The sequence below is a fragment of the Thamnophis sirtalis genome, unplaced genomic scaffold (assembly GCF_051295495.1).
Source record: "Thamnophis sirtalis isolate CommonGarterSnake01/CBP01778 unplaced genomic scaffold, rThaSir2_p1.2 scaffold_6, whole genome shotgun sequence".
Taxonomy (NCBI): Eukaryota; Metazoa; Chordata; class Lepidosauria; order Squamata; family Natricidae; genus Thamnophis; species Thamnophis sirtalis.
In genome coordinates, this window is record NW_028261386.1 from 90,669,689 (window position 1) to 90,683,578 (window position 13,890).

The 13,890-nt window shown below is 45.0% G+C and overlaps 1 protein-coding gene across 5 annotated transcripts in view; it reads left to right on the top strand.

The window, feature by feature from the left end:
- The window catches only part of MAP7 (microtubule associated protein 7), a 130,570-nt gene that overhangs the window by 50,114 nt on the left and 66,566 nt on the right, over positions 1 to 13,890 (top strand). The window contains exon 1 of one of the 5 annotated variants that reach the window (XM_087718394.1): positions 3,959 to 4,157. The exons of the other annotated variants lie outside the window; for them this stretch is intronic. Within the exon in view, the coding sequence (XP_087574520.1) occupies positions 4,055 to 4,157 (103 nt within the window). The 5' untranslated portion in view covers positions 3,959 to 4,054. Of the gene's footprint in view, positions 1 to 3,958; positions 4,158 to 13,890 lie in introns of those variants that run through there. 5 annotated transcript variants of the gene reach the window in all.

The window sequence follows — 13,890 nt, forward strand, 5'->3', positions numbered from 1 at the left end:
TTTTTTTTAAAGGAAAAACACCTTGCTTCAAACTTCATCTTTACTCTTAGGAATCCCACACTTGAGAGATGGAAAGATGGGGTTCACGTCAGTATGGGATTCTGCCGGTTTAACAACCGGTTTGGTAATCGTGTGTTTTGCACTCCATGCATGTGCACAATTTTAACAAAACTTACCTTCCACATTACTTCTGGGAAGTAACACAGCTGAGGCACAGCAATCCACTCTGCCATGTGAATCAGCTGAGAGGATATAGGTAAGTAAAGCGCAGGGGCGGGAGGGCGGGCCCACCTGATCGTCAGAATGAACTAGTTCGCTCCCAGCTGATTGTTGGAGCTACCAGTTCGCCTGAACTAGTCTGAACCGGCTGAATCCGACCCTTGGTTCACTTTTAGTCTAAACTGGCTCAGCAATTTCTGCCTTGATTTTGGAGAAAAAACCATTTTCATCCCCTAACAGAAGGGCTAAGTAATACATCTCTGTGAAGAGAAGAAGGGAAAGAGCTGCTGTTTATCTACCACGTGAAGCCTACCATTACTGGATAAACTAGGGCTGCCAGGTCTAGAGAACAGTAGTTGGGAGGAAAGAAATACAGAGGACTGTAATTTTTTTGCTGCCATCTAATTGATAGTTGTCTGGGTGTTTGTAGCACAGGAGAAGAGAGAAATTGAAATCTTTCTCCTGGTAATATAAATATTCGCTTCTAAAAGTCTCTTTCCTAAGGAGTTGCACTGAACGCAGCAACATTTTATTCATTGCCTGTGTTTTTTACTAGACAGAATAAGTAGTGTTCAGGTAGCCCTCAATTTATGATCAACAGCTGGCTTCAGAATTTTCCTTGCTAGGCAAGGCGGTTCTTAAGTGAGACACACCCAATGTTATGATCTTTTGTTTATTATGGTTGTTAAGTGAATCCCTGCTCTTGATCATTAAGTGAATCCAACTTCTCCCATTCATTTTGCTTGTCGGAAGCCAGCTGGAAAGGTTGCAAATGCCGATCACATGACCCTGGGATGCTGTAACAATTGCAAATATATTCCTGTTGCCAAGCACCTGGGATTTTGATCACATGACTGCGGGGATGGCCCTAAGTGCAAGAAGTGGTTGTAAGTCCACTCTTTTTTTCAGTGCTGTTGCAACTTTGAACAGTCACTGAATAAATGGTTGTAAGTTGGACTATCCATATGCCTTTCTTTTTCTTCTATTTGACAACATATTTAATGCGTCCCCTGTTGACTAAATATGACTATTACCTAACGACCAAGAGGACTCTCTTATACGATTGGAATGGGGGTATAGAAAACACAATGATTATCATCAAAAATAAAAATCATACTTCAATAGGAAATGAGACAGGAGTAAAGTTAGCTAAGCTAGAAGAACTTCAGTTTTGAGTGACCTGCCAGAATAGAATAGAATAGAATAGAATAGAATAGCAGAGTTGGAAGGGATCTTGTAGGTCTTCTAGTCCAACTCCCTCCTTAGGCAGCAAACCCTACACCACTTCAGACGAATAGTTATCCAACATCTTCTTAAAAACTTCCAGCGTTGGAGCATTCATAACTTCTGGTGGCAAGTTGTTCCACTGATGAATTGTTCTAACAGTCAATAATATCATCTAAAGATAGTGGAAACTTTTAAAAAAGCAGCAGAAGATAATTACAGGTAGCCCATGACATACAACCATTCATTTAGTGAACGTTCCAAGTTACAACAGAACTGAAAAAAGTAACTTATGACCAGTCCTCACGCTTACGACCATTGGAGTGTTCCCATGGTCACTGCACCAAAAATTTGGCACTTGGCAACAATCCTATTTACAATGGTTGCAGCATTCCATGATCACCTTTTGCAACCTTCCCAGCTGGTTTCCAACCAGCAAAATCAGTGAGGGGAATCCAGATTTGCTTAACAAACCATATGATTCCCTTAACAACTGGGGTAACTCAAGTATGATAAAAAGGTTGTAAAATTGGACATGACTCACTTAACAACCACCGTAATTAGCAATGGAAGTTATAGGTCCCAATTGTGTTATAAGTCGAGGACTACTGATATCTGCCTAAGGGGGATGAAGACTCCTGTTGCTAGACTATTTTTCCATGTACACTCTTAATGTTTAAGTATTTTGAGAGCCCCATTCGATAAGAAACATTGTCTTACAAGCACAAATCACACCCTTACAATTATTTCCATTATTTTTTCTTCCATCATCTGCCAGCGAGTGTGCCATAAATTGGATTTAGGGCATTGAGGGACATAATTTATTTCTCTCTGCATTGTTTTCCTGTTCTGAATGCCTCTGCAAAAGCTATGATGTGCTGTTTTGAGGAAACCTCATTGTCTTACAAGCACAAATCACACCCTTACAATTAGGAATTTATATCAGGATTCGGTAAAAAGGTGTAGAGGACAAAGTTAATCCACAATTTTAACTGGATCCTCCTATATCTCTAAGTTGCAAAAATGCTAGAGAGGAACAATCCTAAAACTGATTACAATTCTTCTACTCAAAAGTAGCGAAGATTATTTCATGTTTCATTCTTTCTAATTGGGGCCAATGTTAGACATGTCGTGCCAAAATATCTGAAAGGCACAAGATTGGAAAGGCCATATATTCTATCTGCGATACTTATGTATCTTTAGTGTGTTTATTAACGGTTTTTAATCCACTAATAATTCCAGTTGTCAAGGCAGATTGCAAATTCTTTAGTGGAATAAAACCCATCAAATATTAATCTGGCACTAAATAGCACAGAAGTAAGCTAAATGAGATAGAACATTGCATCTGTATTCATATGGGGAGTGAAAGAAGGGGACAGAATACCACAGTAATCCCATGAAAGCTGCTGCTTCCTTCCAGTAGGGTTGTCTCCTACAGGAGAAGGGTTAACATTGGTAGCAATGGAAACATCCCTCCCAATGCAAATTGCCAGGCAGAGGTTAAGAAAATAATTTTAATTTGATTGGAAAAGATTAAACCTCCTACCCATCCCTTCACGTTCCTATTTCTGTCATATTCTCCAGCTGCTGTTTGTATTTACAAAACAACAGTCACCCTGCTTAAAGCAATATCGCAATCATATTTGGGGACCTTTAGAGACCTAACATATTTAGAGTTATAAGCAGTGGTGGGTTTCAAAATTTTTTAGAACCTCTTCTATAGATGTGGCTTGCTTTGTGAGAGTGGCTTGCTGGCCATGTGATCATGTGGAAGTGGCTTGCCAGCCATGTGACTGGGTGGGCATGGCCAACTTGTTAAATATGGTGAAACTCATTTAACAACACTCTTGCTTAGCAACCAAAATGTTGGCTCAGAAAACTCTGGCATTTGAAGCACGCAAGTCTTAAAGCTGTCAAGTTACAAGACCCTTGCACCCCAGGCAGCAGTGTTCAAACTTGACAGCTTTAAGACTTGTGGACTTCAACTCCCAGAATTCCTCCTCTCACTCTTCATCTTGATGATGTGCGGACGGGCGGGAGCTGGAACCGGTTCTAAACAGTACTGTAGATTTGTGAACCTCTTCTATAGAAGAGGTTAGAACTGGCAGGAACTCTCTCCTGGTTAGAAGGGAGCTCAGCCCCTGTGCAAATATATTTTGGCTTCCCTCATAGTGCCATTCCCCCACCGCGACTTGATTTATCTGGAGACCAGATCTAGAAAATAGATTGAAGCATACATCGCCCTGTCATTTCAGAGTAAAGCAATGCAGTAGTAGAGTAGACAAACTGCCATTAATAACCAGTTGCTTCAGCTTGCTTTCAGATAAGCTGCTCAGAGCACTGACGTAGATCTCTGGGAAAGAAAGGCTCTGTAGATTTCCCCCCTTCACAACCCCCACAAATAATCTCACGTATGTGACAGACGAACTCCATTTTGATCTGATACCCAACACCGAGCTAAGAAAAGAGGTCAGCTCAGAGTGGGGAACTATGTTTCATTGGTACACTCCTGATTTTATTGAAATAGCGTAGCCAACACCACCTACCTTTCTTCTTTCCTTTTGTGGATTGTTTTACGCCAGCCAGTCTCATTTTTGCGTGAATTCAAGTAATGCCAAAGTCTTATAGCTCGGATATGGGTCAAGCCATGGAGCTTCATCAGATGCTTGGAAAAGCATCTGTGACTGAAATACCTGCCATAATAGAGAAACTAGGTAAGACAGTACTTTCTCTTTTTTCAATCCCAAGAGAAAAGGTTCTTAAGTTTATACAATCAATAAACAATTGTCGTTCTTAGAATGGTGCTTATGAATGGGCAAGACAGTGCAATTGTTTGCAGGAATGTTGTTATTTTTGTGCTGTTTCAGAACAAATATTCTTATATATATTACACATTCTTTTGCTCTGGGAGTTAGATGGAAAAAAGAGGATCCTAGAATATACTTGGATACTGAATATATATAAAAACGATTCTTTCTCTCTTACAGTCCAGATTTGTTTTCTAGCTCTGAAGCTTATCTCCAGGATATGTAGCAATGAGTTATTGATCCTGCTGTGAAAATTACATCTAAATTACAAACACATTTTCAAAGCAGTGGGTGCAAAAGCAGTAGAGCCAGAGAATGGCTATCTTTCTGTAAAAACACAGCCTGCACTTGGAGATCAGTGCTCATTGGTGCATTGTAATATGGTTTGGCATAAGGTTTCAAGCAGAAATGCTTTCCAATCTGATTTCTCGTTCTGCAATATTTATATAAATAAAGGACAGTTCCACACAATGTACAAACACGGGGCTAATCCAGGTTATTTTGCAAAGTTTACAGTCTAGCTACTCAAACGTTAAAACAGGATATCCTGTGTACCTTTAACAAATATTCACTTATTTTATTTGGTTGGTTTGATTTTACCTTCTTTTTTTTTTAAAAAGAAAAGCACCGGTGTATCCTATTATTAATAAGTCACTGTTATAAATTCAAATTTATTGGTTGTAGGGGTACACTTGAAAAAAATGGTGTAAAACCAAAGTAACAAGCTGCATCTTGCCATTGCTTCTGCCAAGGCTAGCATCTCCTCTGCACTTTGACTAATGGAAGGGAAGAGTGGCAATTTGATTATGTTCTTTCTCATGTTACAGCACTTCCTCCTCTTCCATTAACTCTTAAATTCCTGGAAGCCATGTCTGAAATGGTATAAGGTTTCCTGTTTGAGCAGGGGGTTGGACTAGAAGATTTCCAAGTCCCCTTCCAACAATTTTATTCTATTATTCTGTCATTAACTCCCGGGCTTTTTAATTCTTAGAAGACTCTAGTGGGGAAAGAGCAATGGGCTGTTCCCTCATTCTGCCCATAGAAGTTCTTGCTGAATCTGAAGTCTTCCATGGAATAAAGGGAAACAAATGGTAGATAGAAATGGAAGTACCTTTTTCTTAAACAATTGCCAAATATCCACATAAACCATTAATGTGAGTTAATATCAGGGGTGAAATTCAGCAGGTTCTGGAAAACCGGTAATGGAATTTTTGAGTAATTCAGAGAACCGGCAAATGCCACCTCTGGCTGGCTCCAGAGTAGGGTGGGAATGGAGATTTTGCAGTATCATTCCCCTGCCATGCCCACCAAGCGAAACCCACCAAGCCAAACCACGCCCACCAAGGCCACACCACGCCCACCAAGGCCACAGAACCGGTAGTTAAAAAATTTGAATTTAGCACTGGTTAATATTGTTTTATATATATATTAGATACTTTTCAGGTGGAAGAAAAAAATACACAAAGCAAAGGGCTTCTAGAAAATAATAACCAAGTATTATTTTCTTCACAAGTTCTCTATCTCTTCATTGTTTATGACTGATCTACATACTAACTAACTATATACTAACAATTTGTAGTGTGGAAATGGAGCAGATAGGTATAGTTTAGTCCAGGGACCCCCAAACTCTTCAGCTTCATGAAGTTTCAGATTGTTCATTGACCCACCAAACATTTATTATATGAAAATAATTTAATATATATAATTTTAATTAATAGTACTAACAAGTAATAATAACAATAACGGGTAGCCCTATCAGTCTTTAGGGTTTTGTATAGTAAGTAAGTAAACTTTTCATTGGAATAAGCTGTAGGTCAAGACCTGATTTTTGTTATTACATTATCCATGCCACCTGGATGTGAAATACATTTAATCCTTATATAGTTTCCAATTTCTTTTTCAAAGTAAATACTTTATCATCAATATTGAAAGCAACACATCATAATGGAAATAATACAAATATAAGGAAGAATATCAAGCTAGAAGCATATACCCAGAGCTTTGAAAAAGAAATCATCAAGCCACCCTAGGTAAACATACAGCTGGGAGTAAGTGGAAGTAAAAAGCCCTCTAGTTACCCCAGATCACAATAATGCTATGCTTTGAAAATTATGGCTGAAATGGTAACTTAGGCCAGGAAAATGGCAAGAGCTCCATTTATTGTCTGAGACACAGAGATCTAAGTTTAAAGACAGGTATGAAATAGGTTCAAAGTGGACTGAGGCTTTTCTTCACCGGTCTCACTTTCCATGCCTGCACATTTAAAGCTCTTTGCTCTCTTGAGGATTTATTTCTGGCAAAAGTGAACAGTGCACCAGATACCAAAAACCGCAGAAATTTCCAGGGAACCTTGGTTATTATGGTGTATACAAACAGTCTAAATAAATAATCCAAGTTACTGGGTTAGGGGAAATTGAAACAGCTTGCGTTGCTTAGTAGGTTGTTTATTCCCATGGAAGAGGGATATTTGCAGAGCATGACTATTTTCTACAGAAACAAAGAAAAGTGGCTGCAATCCAGTAGAAGCTCCTGACACCTAAATTTCACTGCAGTAAAAGAAGTGGAAGTGTAAAGTAAGGGCTTAGTTTCTAACTCAGACTTTTAACTTGATGAAACTTTATACCTATTAAATTTGTTTTCATTTCAGTGGATGATAAAAGTGATTCTACACAGTTTATTTCTTTTTGTCTCAGCGAAGTATGTAAATAATTGGAAGTTTAACTTAAAGTTCATTTTTGCCAGCCTTTGTTCATTATTTATAAGAGAAATCGTTAATAGTTTTGTAGATTCGTGTAAAATCCGGTTGTTCCCAAACTGCCACGGCAGACTTATAGGGATAGCACGAGATATTTTACCATTTATTACAATGGAATTGTTATGACTTTGTTTTGATGCCCCAGAACCTCACAATGCATGGTTTGAGAACTTCTGGGATATATAAACCAAGAAAGCCTCTGACCTAAATTTATATTATTAGTTTTAATCATTTTAAACTTAAGATTGTTGCTGCTATTATTTTTTGCAGATTTTCCTTGAAGCAAGGAACTGTCCATTTTGTAAAAAGGTACTATCAAAATGATTTAAAATAAAATACATAACAGTGCTTTAAAACAAAATGAACAGTTTAAAGAGAAATAGTTATGCTCTTTAGTTTAGTTTAGTTTAGTTTAGTTTTATTATTATTTATAGGCCGCCCTTTTCCCTGAGGGGACTCAGGGCGGCTTACAAAATATAGGGAGGGGGGTACAAAACAGTAAACATAAAACGATACATAAGTAAAAATAGTACACAACATTCATTCATCATTCGGGTGGGGACAGATTACGATCTTTATCCCCAGGCCTGACGGGATAGCCAGGTCTTAAGGGCTGTGCGGAAGGTCTGGACGGTGGTGAGGGTACGAATCTCCACGGGGAGATCGTTCCAAAGGGTCGGAGCTACTACTGAAAAGGCTCTCCTCCGTGTGGTTGCCAGTCGACACTGACTGGCGGATGGAACTCAGAGGAGGCCCAATCTATGCGATCTAATAGGTCGCAAGGCGGTAATTGGCAGGAGGCGGTCTCTCAAGTACGCAGACCCACTACCATGAAGGGCTTTATGGGTGGTAAGTAGCACCTTGAAGCGCACCCGGAGATCAACAGGTAGCCAGCGCAGCTCGCGGAGGATAGGTGTTATGTGGGCGAACCGAGGTGCACCCACAATCACTCGCGCGGCCGCATTCTGGACTAGCTGAAGTCGCCGGATGCTCTTCAAGGGCAGCCCCATGTAGAGCACGTTGCAGTATTCCAGCCTAGAGGTCACAAGGGCCCGAGTGACTGTTGTGAGAGCCTCCCGGTTCAGGTAGGGTCGCAACTGGCGCACCAGGCGAACCTGGGCAAATGCCCCCCTGGTCATAGCTGTCAGATGATGGTCGAAGGTCAGCTGTGAGTCCAGGAGGACTCCCTTTACCAGTATTTCATTAAATGAAAAGTGTTTATCCCTGATACTGTGGCTCTTAAATGTATCGATTAACAGAAGGAGGTAGAATCTACCCATACAGTTTGATTGTGGGAGAAACTGTAGAGAGTTCCCTTATTTTCTGATTGGGTGTATGGACAAAGTTAGAGGTCTTCTCAGTGATATCTCCACTTTATGGAATTCTCTCCCTACAGAAGGATATATGGCTTCCATATATGCCTGTTTTTTTTAAAAAAAAAATTAAATAGTGGTACCTTAGTACTTAATTAATTGGTTCTATTAGGTGCAATGAGTAACAAATTGACAAGTACCAAACAAATTTTTCCCATAAGGAAAATGTAGTGAGTCATAAAGCAACTGAAACTGACAGGTTGTAGTTTGTGCATCAAGTACCAAATGAATGATGAGTGCACAAACTTTTTGTGTCAAAATGTGTTGAGTACCAAATTCAATGAGTTTCTAAGCAGTGGAGTACCAAAGTATTACCATAGTTTAAAATTTATTCAATTTCTCCCATCACAAGCAAGTGATTCTGGGTAATGAACAATTTCATGTGTAAAATGATTAAAAACAATTACAGTGTATTACAAATTATATATATATGGCCTTTGAGGGGAAAAAAACATGTTAGATATCAGTATAGGCAGGAAATTAAGGGTCCTTCACACCAGCGGTGCAATTCAAAATTTTTTACTTCCGATTCTGTGGGCATGGCTTGGCTTGATGGGCATAGCAACAGAGGGATACTGCAAAATCCCCATTGCCTCCCCACTCAAGGGCAAGGATACCCTAAAATTTCCATTTCCACCCCACTTCAGGGCAAGGATACTGTAAAATCTCCATTTGCTCCCCACCCCACCCCACCCAACTGATCTGCTTTCCGTTCTACTGTGCAGGGCAACAGAAAATGACTCAGCCATCAGCTGGACTCTGATCAGCATGGATTTGGGAGGCAGCAACTAGATGGGGGAGGGGCCAGTCAGAGGTGGTATTTTCTGGTTCTCCGAGCTACTCAAAATTTCCACTACCGGTTCGCCAGACCTGGACAGAACTGGCTGAATACCACCTCTGCTTCACACCCTTGAGGCTCCAGGCCCAGGCATAAAGTCAAGTCTTTCAAGGCCCTATGTCATCCTCAACTCTGACGAGAGAATGTTCCAGGAAGCAGAGGTTATGATAGAAAAGACAGACCTCCTAGTAACTGCCAGCTGCCATTCCTTGGCTGATGGGATCTATAGCATGTCCAACGTGCTAGACCAAATTGGATAAATAAAAAACACTGAGAGAAGTCATGAAGAGCTTTAAATTATCTTATTTCATCATTCTTTTTGCCTATCCTGAATGGAGATGTCATTATTATTTTTAATACAAATTTTACTGTATTGGGTTGATTTGTTTTAACTGCATGGTTGTTGTTCTGTTGTTCATCTTTTAGAAGTAGGACACTCTAGAAATTCATAAGCAAGCAATAAATATCCTGTGTGAGAGTAAGTTCCTTGCAAGTACCTTTCCCCTGAGGAAATCCTTATGAAGAAGAATAAGCATTTCATTCAGGCTTGTAGTTATGCTTTCAAGCTGAGTCCAAAACAGCCTTGCAGCAAGCAGTCTGCTTGTAAGCAGAAAATGAGATGTTAAAATTGTGCTATATTTTTTCCAGTTCAATATTTAGTTGGCAGCTCACATGCTGGAATAATTCTATACTGCAGTGAATGAACAGGCAAACTCTAATACCACATTCATGGACAATGAGCTGCATCTCCAATTCAAGCCAAGGATGCAGAGATTATCCTCAAATATTTCCCTTGCTGCAAGATAGAAAAAGAGTTTGTCTTTATAGTAATAATAAAAGTTGGGAACTGAAGCTGAAAAGAGAAATGTGGTTTGTTCCATTTCCACACCAGCCTCAAAATTAATTGACAAGACTCTCCAGGGATCTAGATGAGAAATCCAGGGATAATTGAGACAGAAGAAAATCTGTTTTAGGAAAATGGCTATCTAAAAAGCAGGGACGTGCAGTCACTAGAGGCAGGGGAGGAGGGGCCTCACCAGTCTCCTGAGGGAGAGGAAAGAATTTTAAAGATTTTTTTAAAAATAATTAAAGCCAGGGTAGTTGCTACCAGATTTCAAGTCACAGTGGCTTGGTGTCTGCTCTCAGTGTTAACTATGGGAGGAGGCCAGAGAACTCAGGGCCTCGTTTGCATAAGGAATTTTTCGCCTTTTAAAAGTTAAGAAAGGGTTAAAAAGCAAAAAAAATTGTATGCAAAGGAGGCACTGATTCTCCTGCCTCCTGATCTGGGAGCAGCAAATCATGCCTTGCAGTTGGTTGAGCACGCTTACGTTGGGCGGGAGGAGTCAGTTCTTCGAGCAACCTTCAGCCCGAGCAGAAGGTAAGCGGAGTGCTGGCCGGAGGGAACGGCATGCTGCCTTTTTGGTCCTCAGGTGTGTGTCAAGATAGATCTTGATGATCGAGGCTCGATCTCGACCAGGCGAACCGCGAGTGGGAGGGTGGGGCTGCCTGCCTGCCTGCCTGCCTGCCTGCCTGCCTGCCTGCCTGCCTGCCTGCCTGCCTGTGTGGAGTGCAGCTGCCCTGTTTTGCAACAATTCAAAAAGCCAAAAGGGGGGAAACGCGGCATGGAAACCTGGCTCTGGCGACCTAACGGCCGGGTACTTTCAAATGCCCCAAAGCTTTCCGAAGCCCCCTCTCCTCTTCCGCAGCCAGCTGCTCAGCGTGAGCACTCAGCTCTTGCTCTTGCAGCAGCCGGATGCAGTCAGCGATGGCCGCTGCGCAAGCCGTGTGCAGGGCGGTCTGTTCACCGGGCGCCAGATCCACCTCAGCTCGCGCAGCAGCAGGTGGCGCAAACAGTCTAGGTAGCCGCGGCTGGCCGTGATGTGCAGTGGCGTTGTGAGCTCCTGCTTGTAGGTCAGAGACCACAGCCCTGCGGAGAGAAGGCGGAGGATCAGCCGCTTGAGCCACGGGGCAGCCTCTGGGGGTGGGTGGCCTTCCCAGCCCCAGCTCCCTACCCCGGCAGAGGGAGAAGGGGCGGGGTGGGAATGGGACTTCTATGTCCACAGCTGCCGCCCTCCCTTTCTCTGTGAAGCTTGCCGGCCCCACTCCGCAAGCTCTCTCCCCACGCACTCAGCTGGCGGGCACTGGAGCGATACTGCTGCCACTCATGGGAATCGCTAGTGTCGAAGATGGAGTTGGGGCCCACGCCGCTCTTGGGGTCGCTCAGGCAGCAGAGAAGGGTGCAGCCATCGCCTGCCAGCAGGGTCTGTCAGAAGGCCTGCGCCCCTCCCGCGCCCTGCGCATCGAGATGGGTTCCATGGCTGCACTGCTTCCCTGGAGGGAGACGGAGGATCTCCCTGGCGGCGGGGGACTTTAACTCTGGAACACCTGGCCTGGCGGATGGGGAAGGGCAATGCCTGGGCCGGCAGGAGCGGCCAAGTGCACCAAGGGGAGCCGACATGGGGGGGCTTCCCTGCCCGATTGGAGCGGCCGCCGAGCGAGCTCTTCCTCAGCCAGGGGACCGCAGGAGCCACCGCAGCCACTCCCTGGGGAGGACCAGAACTCTCGCCCTCTTCTCCCTCACGGAGCGTGCACGCGCCGGCCGGCGAGATGAGCGGGCCTTCACTTCAGGGCCCCGGCGGGAGGACTTTAAAGTCCTGACCCGGTCTCGCTCTATGGGGGACGCCGCCGGGGCCCTGCCGCCACTTTAAAGCCCTGACGGCAAGGCTTTAAAGTCCCGGCGCCCGCGCCCGCCATAGAGCGGGTCCTGGTTCCGCTCTATGGCAGACGTGGCACCGGGGCTTCGGCGGGGCTTTCGCGCTTACCTCACCGGCCATGAAGCTCACCGCACGTCTCTGCTAAAAAGAATGCTTAGAAATACTGAGCATGATTAATTTTTCATTTTGATGTTGCGTGCTTAACTTTAATATTTTGTGTTTGATATTTGTTTCCTTAGTAACCCTGTTTTTATGCATAGATATGTTTCGTGTTGTGATCTGTCTGTAGACATTTTCCATTATTTTTTCATATAGGAAGATTGAACGGCACTATATTTTGATGTGCTTTACCATTGAATGATTCTTTTTGTCGTTATTTCAAGCTAAATTTATATTCTTTCTTATTTTTAAAAAAAAGGACGTTGGTCTTACCTGAACGTCTATTTTCAGAAGGGGGAGGGAATGGTCACACGTGGGTTGTTGTCAAAGCCTGATTGGTCCAAAGACTGAGAGAAAACGCTTAAATACTGGTGCCTTCCATTCCTATCCCAGTTTCCTCGAAGGCGAACGGTAGAACTGAAAAGACAAAAAACAACACACAACAAAACCCCCGGGAACCACCCGGGCCCTCCCCTTGGCCCCGACGGAAAGGTCTCAGGGCAGGTTGTGACCATTCCCTCCCCCTTCTGAAAATAGACGTTCAGGTAAGACCAACGTCCTTTTTCCAGAAGAGGGGGAGGGAATGGTCACACGTGGGACATACCCAAGCTACCGTCCCAGGGAGGGAGAACGAGAATCACCAGGGCCCAAGGGGAGCCTCAACCGCCACCCCCAGAGGGTCCTGCCACCAAGGACACACTCGCATCTGCAAAAGCTTCCAGACCATAGCGCCGGAGGAAGAAGCCGGGGAATCCAGAGGCCGCGCGACAGACGGCCTCAACTGGCCCCCCCGCGGCCCCCGAGGCCACGCTCGTGTTGCTCCTAATAGGCTGGGCCGAGAACTCTGACGGGACTGGCCCGTCGACCCGAAACCCCGAGGGCTTCCGCAATGGCCCGGCGCGGCCAACGCCAACGGTGGCTGAAGACACGCTCGAACCCAGCGACCCCCGGCTGGATGGTCAGTCCACAAGGGCTCGACCTACGGACCCCTCGGTCCGCTGGCGATGGAGCCACAGGGCGCGGTGCGCGCCCAACCAATGCCAGAGATTAGCGAAGGAAGTGGCCACCTACGGGAAGAAGGCACGAGCAAGGCGAAGCCTCGCCCCACCCCCTAGAGGCGACGGGAACGACCTCAGAGCAGGGTGCTCAACTCCACGTACCCGGGCGGAGACAACCGCCACAAGGGAGCCAGCCGACGAGCATACCGAAGAGATTCGAAGAAACCCCCCCTGAGCACAAGGGGGAAGAACACACGGGGAACCCGCGGACCGAGGGAAACCCAGAAGCCGCCCCCTACCGAGAAGCTCGATCAGGGGGACCTGAGAGAGGGAGAACCCCCACCCCCTCCAGGGCTGAAACAATTCCGCCACCAGGCGGCACAATCTTGTGGGTTTCCGAAGTCAGGCCCCTCCTGCAGGAACTCCTGACGTTTGAGAGAAAGGTGCCCTGCCAGGCGAAGCCAGGGGAGGCCAGGCGGATAACCCGCTGGACGATACCCAGGTGGAACCGCAGCCGCGGTCCGTAAGGCCCCCAGGCATCCCTAGTCGAGAGTGACCCCGTTGGTTAGACCAGCCTCCAACAGCTGCCGGACAAGAGTCATGGGCCGGATGCAACCCCAGGGACCAGGCGAAGCAGGACCACCACCCCCCGCTGCCAGGCCAACCCTTCCCGCGGGCGCCTCCGCGGAGGGCCACCGACAGCCGGACGAGGTCCGCGAACCAAGGCCCCTAGGTCCTAATGGCCCACCCCCACGAGCAGGGTCCCCATGCCACCCCCCTCCGGGGAGACCTGGAACCAGGGG